This window comes from Budorcas taxicolor, chromosome 18, assembly GCF_023091745.1.
Source record: "Budorcas taxicolor isolate Tak-1 chromosome 18, Takin1.1, whole genome shotgun sequence".
Lineage (NCBI taxonomy): Eukaryota > Metazoa > Chordata > Mammalia > Artiodactyla > Bovidae > Budorcas > Budorcas taxicolor.
The window spans coordinates 12,198,093-12,212,975 of record NC_068927.1 but is presented as its reverse complement, the minus strand read 5'-3'; the positions used below and the strand labels follow the sequence as shown (position 1 = coordinate 12,212,975).

At 44.9% G+C, this 14,883-nt stretch overlaps 1 protein-coding gene across 1 annotated transcript; it reads left to right on the top strand.

The window, feature by feature from the left end:
• Positions 1 to 140: 140 nt before the first annotated feature.
• Positions 141 to 12,966, top strand: HSDL1 (hydroxysteroid dehydrogenase like 1). Its single transcript, XM_052656535.1, has 5 exons — positions 141 to 223; positions 9,938 to 10,163; positions 10,828 to 11,273; positions 11,484 to 11,711; positions 12,379 to 12,966. Exons 2-5 carry the CDS (start codon positions 9,944 to 9,946, stop codon positions 12,475 to 12,477), a joined length of 993 nt encoding a protein of 330 aa, XP_052512495.1. The 5' UTR covers positions 141 to 223; positions 9,938 to 9,943; the 3' UTR covers positions 12,478 to 12,966.
• The last annotated feature ends 1,917 nt before the right edge of the window (positions 12,967 to 14,883 follow it).

The window sequence follows — 14,883 nt, the reverse complement described above, 5'->3', positions numbered from 1 at the left end:
GCGGCCCAACGCTTCCCTGGTCTCCACGGCAACCGCTGCACACGCGCACCCGGGCGGGCCTGAGCGTCGGAACGCCGGGGGCGGGTCCAGCAACGGCCACGCCCCCGGCGCGTGCGCGGGTCACGTGGGGGCGCGGCCCGGGGAGCTGCTGCGGCGGCGGTGACGGGGGCGGCGGCCGTGCGTCTTTGGCGGGACCAGCTTCGAGGCCGCGTCGTCTCTGCAGGTACCGCGCCCCCTCCCCCCCGGGCGCATCCCCGGGTCCCAGACCCTCCTAGGTTCTCTCGGCGCCCGGCGGAGCTTCGGCCCGGCTGCTCGCTCTGCGCCCCACCACGCCCCCCCGGGACCAGTGCCCTCCTTGCCGAGAGCCCCGGGACCCTCGGGCCCTGTCGTCCCTCCCTTCCCTGGGACTCCCGCCCCCAGCACCCCTCCTTCCTGGCCTGTCCACCCGGAGCGCCTCTTCCCCAACTCCATCCGGGCGTTGCACCCCATGAGGAGCCCGTCTGCTGGGCCCGCCCCTCCCCCGGGACCCGGCCTACCTGGGGCCCCACCCACCCCGGGTGGACGTGACCCGGGTGCTGCCCACGAGGCCCTAAAAGGCACCCATTTGTGCTTCTTTATTCTCGTTTCCAAAGGGACTCGGTCTGAGTGGGATTTGTTGTCTTCGTCTTTGTTCTGAATGAGAAGTAATTCAGAATAAGGCCGCTCTTGGAGAAAGGGCCCCACTAGCTCTCCAGCGGCCGTGGTTTGTTGGGCCCTGCCGGGTGCTGGAGGGGAAGGGTTATGGGGACCAGGGAGGCTGTCGCTGTTCCGAAGGAACGTGCAGCCGGGCGAAGCCCAACCCAGCGGCCCGCTTGGGGATGTCAGCAGGATGCCCGCCTGGGGGTCTCAGAGTGGGGTTCACCAGGCAGGCCTCTGGACTTTAACAGACCTTGATCTGAATTACCACCGCCCACTTCTTAGCTGCAGAGTCCTGCTTGTGCCACTTTACCTCGGTAAGCCTCAGTTTCCATGTCTGTAAACTGGGCATGATTACAACTCTGCCTGGAAGGGTTGATGAGAGAAGTGCCATGATAGGAAGAAAGCACTTAGTGGAGTCTTTTGCAGAAAGCCAGATTTTAACCCTGAGTGCTGCAAATAGACAATAACTAACATTATTGAACATTAAATTACAGTGGCTGATAGCCAAGGTTTATTGAGCGCTGATGTTCCCAGGCTCTGAGTGCTTCATATGTATGATCTGATTTAATTTTCATTATAATCTTAGGAAGGAAATATTAGCCCTATATTTGCAGGTGATAAAAGGAAAGCTCCGTGAAGTAATGAAGTAACTTCACCCAAGACACACAGCTCTTACATGGGGAGCCTGGGTTCAAATCCAGGATGTCTGTTTTCTGAGTCCGTGGTTGTGATCACTGCAATAATATTCCACAGACATAGATAGAGCTCAACAAATTGTTTTTTTAAAGCAGATTTTTTTTTTTGAAATAAAAGTCACATAACAATTCACCATTTTAGCCATTTAAATGTGTGCTGTTCATAGTAGCATGTTCACTGTCCACAACCATCACCACTGTTTAATTCCAGAACATTCCCATCATTCCCCAAGGAAATCCCACCCCATTGGCAGTCACTCCCTGTTTCCCACTCCTCCGGCCTTGTGGCAGCCCTGCTCTCCTTTCTGTGTCTGGATTTGCCTTTTCTGGACATTTCCCATACATGGAGTCATATAACAAGTGGCCTTTTGTGTCTGGCTTCTTTGGCTCAGCATACTCTTCTCGAGAGTTGTCCATATCATCACATGTATCCATACTTTGTTCTTTACATTGCTGAATAACATTCATCATGTGGAGAGACCACATTTGTTTGTGTGTTCATCTCTTGTCGGACGCTTGGGTTGTTTCCACTTTTTAGCCATACCGATTATCTTGGGTCTGTCCCAGGAGTGGATGCTGTTATAGTTTTAATTCCCATTGCACAAGTGGAGACCTGAAACTGAGGGGTATTGGATCTCGGACAAGAACGGCCATGTTTTGACTCTCTCCATGTAGTTTATGTTAGCGGTATACTGAAACTTGGCACAGAGAGGTAAGGAAACTCCAAAAAGTCATGATACACCAATAACAGCTTCATCAAAGTGCTGATGCAAAGTTGGAGAAGCTTCTCAAGTTATTTCTACCTGAGTGAAATTTGAGCTTTGAACATAAGTCATTATTTGCTTCTATTTGTTAAATAAATACTGTGTACCTAGCACCATGCTAGGGTCTGGGGAGGAACAGTAGAGATGGATGTGACCCCAGCCTCACACCATCACAAGGCCACAGGTGGATTAAAGACTTGAATCTGAAAAGCAGAATTGTAAAAAAAAAAACAACTGTAAAGTAATATGGAAAAATATCTTTCTGACCTGGGGCTAAGATGGGATATCTGAAATGAGACGTAACAAGCATAACCCAAGCAGGAAAAAGATTGATAAATTGGACTATGTTGATGTTGATACTAAGACATTGATTTCATCAAAAGCAGTTATATAAAGAGACAAAGCATACAGAGGACTAGTATCTAGAATGTAGAAAGAATACTTAGAGCTCTCAAAGAAGACAAAGACAACGCAATAGAAAAGGTCACAAGGGGACTCCCCTGGTGGTGCAGTGGTTAAGACTCTGTATGTCCAGTGCAGGGGCTTGGGTTTGATCCAGCATGCTGTGTGGCTCAGCCAAAATAAATACAATTTTTAAAAATTAAATTTTTTAAAAAGTTGATTTGAAAAGAAGTAAGATCAAAAGCTAGAAACAGTCATTTCATAGATAAGAAGACACAAACAGCACATAAACATCAGAAGGGAGTGCCAGCCTTATTAACCGTCAGGAAATGCCAGTTCAGACGATGGTGAGGTCCCATTTCACAGGCAGCCTTTGGCAGGAAGTGAACTGTTGGATGTTGCCAGCCATTGAGAGGAGGCAGCATGAGCTCACACTTGCTGCTGGTGGGCGTGTAAAGTGGTTCAGCTGCTTTGGCAGCATCTGGTTGAACACATGGATGCCCTGTGGCCCAGCAGTTCGATTCTTAGGCCTGTCCCTTTGGGAAACTCTTGTATATGCACAAGAACGTTGACAGCAGCGCTGTTCATAGTTGTAAAGTCAAAACCAACAAGAACAACCCATCAGCAGTAGACTGGACATGCGAATTGTGTCTGTGCCATGAGACGGTGCAGCAGTGAGAGTTTATGGCCTGCGGCTGCAGAGGTGTGCCTGGGTCTGGAAAACAGCTCTGAGTGAGAGGAACGAGTCACCAAAGGATACATGGGCTTGATTCCTTATGTAAGGGGAAAACCAGACAAAACGGAGTACTGTTATTTCAGAATCTGTGGTAGGGTGGTATACAACTATTTACCAGAGAAAGAAGAGAGCAAGGGAATGATTACATCAGAACTTGGGAGACTGATTACCCCAAGGGTGGCAGAAGGGGATGTGACCAGGGAGGAGGCATTGGGCCTTCTGAGACTCTGATTTGATTTGTGGAGTCCTGTGGCCCCGTGAGTGTTTTTTATTCTTTGAGCTGTGCATAATAGACAACTTTGGTGTACATTTTTCCAATTTTCTTAAATTGTTGTTTAGTCGCTCAGTCGTATCTGACTCTGCAACCCCACGGACTGCAGCACGCCAGGCTTCCCTGTCCTTCACCATCTCCTGGAGTTTGCTCAGTCTTATGCCCATTGAGTTGGTGAAGCCATCCAATCATCTCAACCTCTGTTGTCCCCTTCTCCTCCTGCCCTCAGTCTTTCCCACCGTCAGGGTCTTTGCCAATGAGTTGGCTCTTTGCCTCAGGTGGCCAAAGTATTGGAGCTTCAGCATCCATGCCTGTTTGGAATTCATGGCACATGAGTTTTTACTTTCTTTTAACTTTTAAAACCTTTGGTCTAATTTTTTTGTTACGTTTTCCCAGCTGAGCTGTGAGGGAAAGGCATTTGCTGTTTGTTTTTGCTTGCAGCTTGTCCTGAAGAGAAGGCAGAGCAGCTCCTGGAGGCCCAGAGCTGGCAGAGGAGGTAAGAGGAGACTGCAGGTGGAGAATGACTGGGGAGAATGACTTGGGCAGAAAGACTGAGGACTAAGTCATAGTCAGGCATCTTTTCTGGACTTTTTCCGTCTCACATTCTTGAGAAAAATGGTGTTCAAGGAGGGGTTGAAGTTCCCTTTACACAGCTTCCCCTTGAGGTGAGGTCATTCCCCAAGGCACATGTGACCTCCTTTTAGCTGGAATCTTATTACAGACACGCCTGCTGTGCATTTTTCCCCACAAGTATTCCTTTGGCTCCAATCTATTAGACCTTGATATGTGGCGTCCAGTGTTTTACTAAAAACATTGTTGTAACATCTTAGACATATATCCACCTGTTATTTTGAAGAATAGATTTAATGTTCCCAGTATCTAGTTTGTTTGTTTGTTTGTTTTTTGCTTATGGTTGTATTATTTCTAACTTTATTACATTTTGTTCAAAAAGTACTGTGCATACAAGTATCATGTTTTGCATTTACTTTCCTCATGGCCTGCTCTTTGAGTAAGTGTGACAGATGGCACGTGTCCACTATAAAAGCGTTATTTCAGGAACTCCCACCTTAGGATGTTGGACTCGGCGTCTCAGTTTCTGTGTTCTTCATTGTGAGGAGCTTGTGTTTTTGGTCACTTCTCTGGGAATCTTGAATCAGCTCTGTCCCGGGAAGCAGCCAGTGAGACTGTGAGGGGCCTTCCCAGCCAGCACCTGCCCCCCAGGATGTGGCTCTGTACTGCCAAGGTGTGGCGGGGGCCGTTGGGGAGGTGACCTGTCACTGCCTCATCACTAGCATCTGGAAGCTTTGAGAGGTGCTCGTGCATAGCATGCAAGAGGGGACGCCTTTGAGTTGGAGGACTGTGACCCTGAGGGTTTCCCTGGTGGCTCAGTGGTAAAGAATCTGCCTGCCAGTGTGGTAGTAGTGGGTTCGATCCCTGGGTTGGGAAGATCCCTTGGAAGAGGGAATGACAACCCACTCCAGTATTCTCGCCTGGGAAATCCCATGGACAGAGGAGCCTGGTGGGCTGCAATCCATAGGGTCACAAAGTGTTGGACACAAAGTGAGCGACTAAGCACAGCACAGGACTGTGGGGCATTTAGGAATCCTACTGCCTGTTGCTTCAGTTTTTTATCACATTTCTTTAGTATGTTTTGTTGGTTTGTAATTTGGCCTACACATTCATATGCATACTCAACACACACACACACACGTGTTTACATTCAGTAGTTTTTTGTTGTTTCATGCGCCTGTTAACCAGTGTGTTGTCATTCTTACAGAGTGTTCCATTCCAGAGGTTAATTTGTTTTCTTCACTCTGCAGACCTTGGTTGAGCTCCGATTGCATTGCGGTGGAGTGGGAGGGAATTCACTTGTTCTTCCTTAAGCTTATGCCAATTTTTGCTGCTACTGTCAGGGATTTTTTTCTTAGTTTCAGAAAAAACCTTAGTTTTTCTATACAGATTTCTGTGAGAGAGGCCACTTCCAGAAACTTTATGTAAATTTCGTTTTTGGCTTAAATCTATTTTCTCTTACATAATACTAATAAATGCTATATACCCTTGTGCTTGTGCGTATCTGAGCTCCCTGTAGTTAATTGTGGTCTGTTCTGATCTTTTTGAAAAGTGGTCCACTGGAGAAGGGAATGGCAAACCACTTCAGTATTCTTGCCTTGAGAACCCCATGAACAGTATGAAAAGGCAAAATGATAGGATACTGAAAGAGGAACTCCCCAGGTCAGTAGGTGCCCAGTATGCTACTGGAGATCAGTGGAGAAATAACTCCAGAAAGAATGAAGGGATGAAGCCAAAGCAAAAACAATACCCAGCTGTGGATGTGACTGGTGATAGAAGCAAGGTCTGATGCTGTAAAGAGCAATATTGCATAGGAACCTGGAATGTCAGGTCCATGAATCAAGGCAAATTGGAAGTGGTCAAACAAGAGATGGCAAGAGTGAATGTCGACGTTCTAGGAGTCAGCAAACTAAAATGGACTGGAATGGGTGAATTTGACTCAGATGACCATTATATTTACTACTGTGGGCAGGAATCCCTCAGAAGAAATGGAGCAGCCATCGTGGTCAAGAAAAGAGTCCGAAATGCAGTACTTGATGCAGTCTCAAAAACGACAGAATTATCTCTGTTCGTCTCCTAGGCAAACCATTCAACATCACAGTAATCCAAGTCTATGCCCCAACCAGTAACGCTGAAGAAGCTGAAGTTGAACGGTTCTATGAAGACCTACAAGACCTTTTAGAACTAACACCCAAAAAAGATGTCCTTTTCATTATAGGGGACTGGAATGCAAAAGTAGGAAGTCAAGAAACACCTGGAGTAACAGGCAAATTTGGCCTTGGAATGCGGAATGAAGCAGGGCAAAGACTGATAGAGTTTTGCCAAGAAAATGCACTGGTCATAGCAAACACCCTCTTCCAACAACACAAGAGAAGACTCTACACATGGACATCACCAGATGGTCAACAGCAAAATCAGACTGATTTATATTCTTTGCAGCCAAAGATGGAGAAGCTCTATACAGTCAACAAAAACAAGACCAGGAGCTGACTGTGGCTCAGATCATGAACTCCTTATTACCAAATTCAGACTTAAATTGAAAAAGTAGGGAAAACCACTAGACCATTCAGGTATGACCTAAATCAAATCCCTTATGATTATACAGTGGAAGTGAGAAATAGATTTAAGGGACTCTGATAGATAGAGTGCCTGATCGTGACATTGTACAGGAGACAGGGATCAAGACTATCCCCGTGGAAAAGAAATGCAAAAAAGCAAAATGGCTGTCTGGGGAGGCCTTACAAATAGCTGTGAAAAGAAGAGAGGTGAAAAGCAAAGGAGAAAAGGAAAGATATAAGCATCTGAATGCAGAGTTCCAAAGAATAGCAAGAAGAGATAAGAAAGGCTTCTTCAGCGATCAATGCAAAGAAATAGAGGAAAAGAACAGAATGGGAAAGACTAGAGATCTCTTCAAGAAAATTAGAGATACCAAGGGAACATTTCATGCAAAGATGGGCTCGATAAAGGACAGATATGGTATGGACCTAACAGAAGCAGAAGATATTAAGAAGAGGTGGCAAGAATACACAGAAGAACTGTACAAAAAAGATCTTCATGACCTGGATAATCACAATGCTGTGATCACTAATCTAGAGGCAGACATCTTGGAATGTGAAGTCAAGTGGGCCTTAGAGAGCATCACTACGAACAAAGCTAGTGGAGGTGATGGCATTCCAGTTGAGCTATTTCAAATCCTGAAAGATGATGCTGTGAAAGCGCTGCACTCAATATGCCAGCAAATTTGGAAGACTCAGCAGTGGCCACAGGACTGGAAAAGGTCCGTTTTCATTCCAATCCCAAAGAATGCTCAAACTACCACACAATTGCACTCATCTCACATGCTAGTAAAGTAATGCTCAAAATTCTCCAAGCCAGGCTTCAGTAATACGTGAACCGTAAACTTCCTGATGTTCAAGCTGGTTTTCGAAAAGGCACAGGAACCAGAGATCAAATTGCCAATATCCGCTGGATCATGGAAAAGCAAGAGTTCCAGAAAAACATCTATTTCTGCTTTATTGACTATGCCAAAGCCTTTGACTTTGTGGATTACAGTAAACTGGGGAAAATTCTGAGAGAGATGGGAATATCAGACCACCTGACCTGCTTCTTGAGAAATCTATGCAGGTCAGGAAGCAACAGTTAGAACTGGATGTGGAACAACAGACTGGTTCCAAATAGGAAAAGGCTGTATATTGTCACCCTGCTTATTTAACTTCTATGCAGAGTACATCATGAGAAACGCTGGGCTGGAAGAAACAAAAGCTGGAATCAAGATTGCCGGGAGAAATATCAATAACCTCAGATATGCAGATGACACCACCCTTATGGCAGAAAGTGAAGAGGAACTAAAAAGCCTCTTGATGAAAGTAAAAGAGGAGAGTGAAAAAGTTGCCTTAAAGCTCAACGTTCAGAAAAGGAAGATCATGGCATCCGGTCCCATCACTTCATGGGAAATAGATGGGGAAACAGGGGAAACAGTGGCAACAGTGTCAGACTTTATTTTTTGGGGCTCCAAAATCACTGCAGATGGTGATTGCAGCCATGAAATTAAAAGATGCTTACTCCTTGGAAGAAAAGTTATGAGCAACCTAGATAGTATATTCAAAAGCAAGAGACATTACCTTGCCGACTAAGGTCCATCTAGTCAAGGCTATGGTTTTCCCAGTGGTCATGTATGGATGTGAGAGTTGGGCTGTGAAGAAGGCTGAGCACCGAAGAATTGATGCTTTTGAACTGTGGTGTTGGAGAAGACTCTTGAGAGTCCCTTGGACTGCAAGGAGATCCAACCAGTCCATTCTAAAGAAGATCAGTCCTGGGATTTCTATGGAAGGAATGATGCTAAAGCTGAAACTCCAGTACTTTGGCTACCTCATGCAAAGAGTTGACCCATTGGAAAAGACTTTGATGCTGGGAGGGATTGGGGGCAGGAGGAGAAGGGGACGACAGAGGATGAGATGGCTGGATGGCATCACTGACTTGATGGACGTGAGTCTGAGTGAACTCTGGGGGATGGTGATGGACAGGGAGGCCTGGCGTGCTGCGATTCATGGGGTCGCAGAGAGTCAGACACGACTGAGCAACTGCACTGAACTGAACTGACCCTCACTGAGAGCACGTGGTTGGCTCAGGCCTTGGTGACTTCCCTGGTCTGGTCTAGAAGGAAGTTTATCAGCCTTGGTCGTGCCCGGCCTTCCTCTGCCTCTCTGATTGCAGGTGCACACACATACACACCAGTTCATATGGCATTTTAAGCTGTTTTGTTAGGTGTCAGTCTCTCCTCCTAAGCAGTCGTTTGCTTCATCTTTGAAACCTTAGCATCCATCCCAGTACATGGCAGATAAAGATGCTTGCTGTGTGGATGCTACAAGAGTCATATTGGGCTTTTCTCTCCCCGAACACAAGGGGCCAGGCAAGGATGACGGTGTGCCAGTGATGCCAGCCAGATGAAGCGTGCTTAGCCACTGTCATTTCAGAAAGCCATGTCTTCAGGTTCGGGGAGTATCTCTTTTTAGAACGTACATTTGTGGACATTATTTATACACAGTGCAATGTACATCAAAGAGAATTAGAGCATAGTCTTGTCTCAGAGTGAGCTGTGAGGTCTTTGGGGCCGAAGTGTTAGCCGCTCAGTCCCGTCTGACTCTGAGACCCTGTGGACTGTGGCCCACCCGGCTCCTCTATCCAGGGTCTTCCAGGCAAGCACACTGGAGTGGGTGGCCATTCTCTTGTCCAGGGGATCTTTCTGATCCAAGGATTGAACCCTGGTCTCCTGAATTGCAGGCAGTTTCTGTACTGTCTGAGTGACCAGGAAGCCCCCTTTGAGGCCAAGGCTATGTCCAAATAGTGCCTCTATTTTTCATACTTTGTCTTGACAGGGATAGTAGGTCCTCTGTGCTTGCCGGTTTTGCATAAATAAACTCAATAAAAGAAATAAACATTACTCTCAGCTGTTACATGGGTTAAGAAGTCTGTGCCTGTCACTAAGCTGGGCTGGGAACTCCTTAGGGCTCAGAGCATATTGTGTTTATTGTCGTATCCATAACATTTAGCTCAGTTCCTGGATTTTAGTAGGAATTTGGTAACTCTTGATAATCATGTTGACTGATCTTCTTGGATGAAAAGAACTTTGTAAGCTGCAGATGTTAAGTAATGATATCATAAATTGACTGGATCCACGGGCTACATGCATTTGAACAGTTACTGTTACTTGAATGCAAAATTGTTAGGCCCTGATGTCTCAAACGTCCTTCTTCACCCAAACTGTGTGTGTTCCTTTCAGTTACTAAGCAGAGACAACCTCTCTTGCTCTCTGCCCCTGCAGGCCGCCATGGCTGCCGTCGACAGCTTCTACCTCTTGTACAGGGAAATCGCCAGGTCCTGCAACTGCTACATGGAAGCCCTCGCCTTGGTTGGAGCCTGGTACACGGCCAGAAAAAGCATCACCGTCGTCTGTGACTTCTACAGCCTCATCAGGCTGCATTTCATCCCGCGCCTGGTGAGCAGAGCGGACTTGATCAAGCAGTATGGAAGATGGGCGGTCGTGAGTGGTAAGAGATGAGATTTCAGTTCTTGCCTGATTTAAAAACGAAGTCATCTTTCGCATTTGATCTGTGTTTTAAGTTGGATGCTTCATTCAGGGACTTACTGAATTTAATCATGTTTTCATGGGATAAAGAAATAAAACTTCCTCTGTTATGATTATGTGTACCTTTCTCACCGCACATCTTGGAAGGTGTGTCCCTGTATTTGTCCTTCTGTAGCCTCTTTTTCCCCATCCAGCCTTGCCTTCCTGCTGCTTGCTTTTCCTTTTTGCTCTCGGTTTTGAAAGTGTCCTTGCAAACTGGTACCACTTTGAGAAATGCTTCTCTTCTTTGAAATTTCATTTTCATTTACCATTGTTTCCTAGGAAAGTACCTCCTGACACTCACAGAGACCAGACGAGGCTTTGAGAACAGTCTCCCACTGTGTGTCACCTTGGCAAACGTAAAGCAGTGTTTCCTCTAACCTATCAGAGTGTCTGGGCGAGCATTTGATTAGCTTGTGTCATTTGTATTATGGTTTCCACCTTGTGCTTGACTGATTACTCACAGAAGCGAGCTTATTTCTAGTGTGAATCCTTCTCTGATTAAACCCAGACCCGGGGTATTTAAAGTCCATTTTAAGGGTCGCACTGTGAAATGAGTTTGCTCCCTTTGCCGGCTTGTCCTGTAGGTGCCACGGACGGGATTGGAAGGGCCTATGCAGAGGAGCTGGCCAGCCGTGGGCTCAACGTCGTCCTGATCAGCCGGAACCAAGAGAAGCTGCAGATGGTCGCCAAAGACATAGCTGACACCTACAAAGTGGAGACTGACATCATAGTCGCGGACTTCAGCAGTGGCCGCGAGATTTACGACATGATCCGGGAAGCCTTGCAGGACAGAGACATTGGCATCCTGGTGAATAACGTGGGTGTGTTCTACCCCTATCCGCAGTACTTCACGCAGGTCTCTGAGGACACGCTCTGGGACATCGTCAACGTGAACATCGCCGCGGCCAGCCTCATGGTCCACATCGTGTTGCCAGGGATGGTGGAGAGGAAGAAGGGCGCCATTGTCACCATCTCCTCCGGCTCCTGCTGCAAACCCACCCCCCAGCTGGCGGCGTTCTCAGCGTCTAAGGTAAGCCGCTCCCAGGTGGAAAGTGAAGTCATCATGTAGGAAAACATTTATCACAGTGGTTTGGTCTAGTGTGTTGAGTTCTGTGTCAGCAGCTGATGTTTGCTTGTGCTTTTTTTTTTCCCCAGAATGACCATAAGTCTTTTTTTTCTCTCTTGATTTCTTTCGAGTTCCCAACAAAATCAGTCTTCCCTCTCCTGTTTTATTTAACAGGCTTATTTAGACCACTTCAGCAGAGCACTGCAGTATGAATATGCTTCCAAAGGAATCTTTGTACAGAGTTTAATCCCATTCTACGTGGCTACCAACGTGGCCACCCCAGGCAGCTTTCTGCACAAGTGCCCGTGGTTGGTGCCTTCCCCAAAAGTGTATGCACATCATGCTGTTTCTACCCTCGGCATTTCCAAAAGGACCACAGGATACTGGTCCCATTCCATCCAGGTAACCAGCCGTGTGTGCTCAGCTCTCATAATTAAGGTTAAGGCATCTTAAACCTTTCCAAATGATAGATGCATGGGAATCTGATTGAAACCTGATGCTGGAAGATGAGGATCGTAAATTTTGATTCTCACATCTCAGTGATTCCAGTTCAGTCACTGAATTCTCTTCTGTGGATTTATTATGTTAAGAACATTCGAAAGTTCCAGCTGCATGACATCTAGAAGAGGGAATTCGCTGTTTTAATGTCAGTAGAGTAAGCTCCACCCTGCCCCTCAAACCCCAGTTCTCTCTCACAGTACTGACCGTGGATGCATTTTGCTCTTTGACCTGCCTTTTATTCCTGGGATGATTTGGAATTCTTACCTACATGATCTGCTATTCATATCACACTGAGTAAAGATGGAATTGTATCACTGCATGTAGGTCTGTCCTGCCTACTTAGAGGAAGGGGTGAGTGGTGGTGATCCCATTTCTGTTCCCCAGAGAGTCTAGCATAGGGTCTTGTGCAAAAGCGGGTACTCAATGCAGCGTCACCTAAGGTTTTTTTCCTCTTTTGTATTTAAGGTGATGGGTGATGTTTGTTGGCTTAAATCATCGCTGATCTGTGCAATTTGTTGTCGATGGCTTTGGATTCTAACCTTGTAATCCTTTTCTCTTTCATCTTTAGTTTCTTTTCGCACAGTATATGCCTGAATGGCTCTGGGTGTGGGGAGCAAATATTCTCAACCGTTCTTTGCGTAAGGAGGCCTTATCCTGCAAAGCTTGAAGCCGGATGATGGTTGGGAAGTTTGACCAACTCGTGGGAGCCTGCAGTATTCTACATTTGGAGGGATACATGGAATTTATCTTCTGCATTTTTTTTTCACGACTGACTATTTAGCATACTCTTGACTCATCCTTTGCAAAACAAACATAAACCTTTTAAGAGTGCTGTGGGAAAGCCTTCAGGGCCGCACGGAGGGCACAGAGTGAATACCGACTGTGGCACGAGAACTGACGGAGGAAACCTAAAATGTGATGTGTGCTTTTGTTTTTTAAACTTTTCAGAAGTTGTGTGATTTATGTTGTTCTAGGAGCTCCAGTAATACGATACTGAAATATGATATAACTTGCCAGCTCTTACAGTCTCACATGTTTCTTAAGGGAAATTATCAATGTCAGTAGGTGAATTATAGCATTGGTTTTCAAATGTCCATCAGGAAAGACTATTGAAAAGTGTTATTTTCTAGGTAAGATTGCTGGTATGATTAGTGGAAACCTGTATTATACTGTGTAGCTTTAGTCCTTTGGCTCTCTGTATATGAAATGCTGCTCTTCAACTGATAATTAGAGAACCATGTGTGTACATATGTTGTGTACATCCGGGCAACTTTATTTATTGGTAGTTTACTTTAAAAAAGATTTCTTGTCGAGATGTCTTAATGTAGCACCCAAAGGGGTATTAAAATTCTACATTATTATTTTTCATACTAAACAAGGCCACCTAATTTTGTGCTATAGGTTTGCCATATATAATATCACCTGACAATGTTCTGTTTTTTTTTTTTTTAATCTACTAAGGAATTCATTCATTCATAGATTTGGACATGTGATGACTGACCCTCAGTCATCTCTTGATTTATAGTTACTGTGGATAAGTAGTGACTTCTCAGCCTATGACCCATTTTATAACTGAAGTTTAGCCCTCTAGAACTTCTTATACCTGGTTGTGAAACACTTTTCTGTGTAATATTATTCCATCCCAGTAGCATTAATGATATAAATATTAAGTATTTATAGAATAATAGTTAAAATATGGACAAATTACGTGTGTGAAAAGACATACTGTATCTCTTGAAATCAGAAGCTCATTCTTGATTCGTGTTACAAATTTGTATGTTATAGTGAACACTTTAATTGGTGTGAAGATAATTAATGCCCAATAACCACCACTATATGGGTTTGCACTGAAACCTACTGTGTAGTCTTTTTGGTTCAGGTCTTATGAAGCCAAACATTTTTGAGAACCACATACCTAGTGCTTTGACAGTTGTACATCACTAGACGAATATGACAGTATGTGCACATTTGAGATCCAGAGTTTAATATTGCAGCGCTGATGCAGAAACCAGTTAATTGAAATCAGGACTTTTATGGAATCGCTTACTCCTGAGCTGATATCTATTATGAGGAGGCCTGAGCATGCTTTTATTTTATGCCCACAGTTTTGCCAGTGACATTGCCTTAGTATTTCCAGACCTGACTTGAACTCAGGATCAGAGGTTAAATTCAGAAGCTCTTCCATCTACAGATCAGGTCTTCATCACACAAGAGGAAGAACTGCAGTGCGGAAAGTCACATTCCAGTGATTCTACACGGAAGTGATGACTTTGATGGCGTTAGCTGGAAGCCTTTGTCATATTTGGTGTTTCCCCACCTGACAGTTAATTGATGGTCATTAAGACTAGAGAAAACTTGACTTCATGCCACATTGACTTGAACTTTGACGTATAATAAGCAGCGATGTGATGTAAAAATACCATATTTATATTTAAGGTGATGTGTGGTACAGCAGTGTCTAATAGATTAGATGTTGGATCATTGTTACATGATGAGACTAAGTAAACCATGTCAGTGATGTTTTAAAATTCTCTTCTTGGCAGGACGTATGTAAATATACTGATTGGTGCAAAGTTCACGAAAGATGAAAACCAAAAATCTTCCTTAGGTTTCATCTTTCCCAGCGCTCATTTGAGAGTCATAATTGGACCACTGTAGCTGGGGTTTCTTATTAAGGATGTGGGAAATAAACCTTTGAAACAACATGTGACCTGAAAATTTAACAATAAAAGCAGTTGCTTCTGCTTCCTTTAGAAGAGGTATTGGTCCGTATGTTTGGAAAGAGAGAAACATTTTCCCCCCCCATAGAAACAAATATTTTAAAATTATAAAAAATTAATCTCTGAACACCTGTGACACTAATTCATTAAAAGCTGATAAATCAGTCAGAAAATCGTGCATAGCCATATGTCTCACAAGTCTTGAAACTACAGAGTTGATTTTTTTGCTCTCATTCTCCTGATAGGTTGAGTAAGATAAAGGCCGATTTTTGTTCCTTGACATGGGTGATACGGAGATCACTGGTGGTTTTGCCATGATCCATTTTTCTTTGAGTGGTGGGGATGAAAGGTAG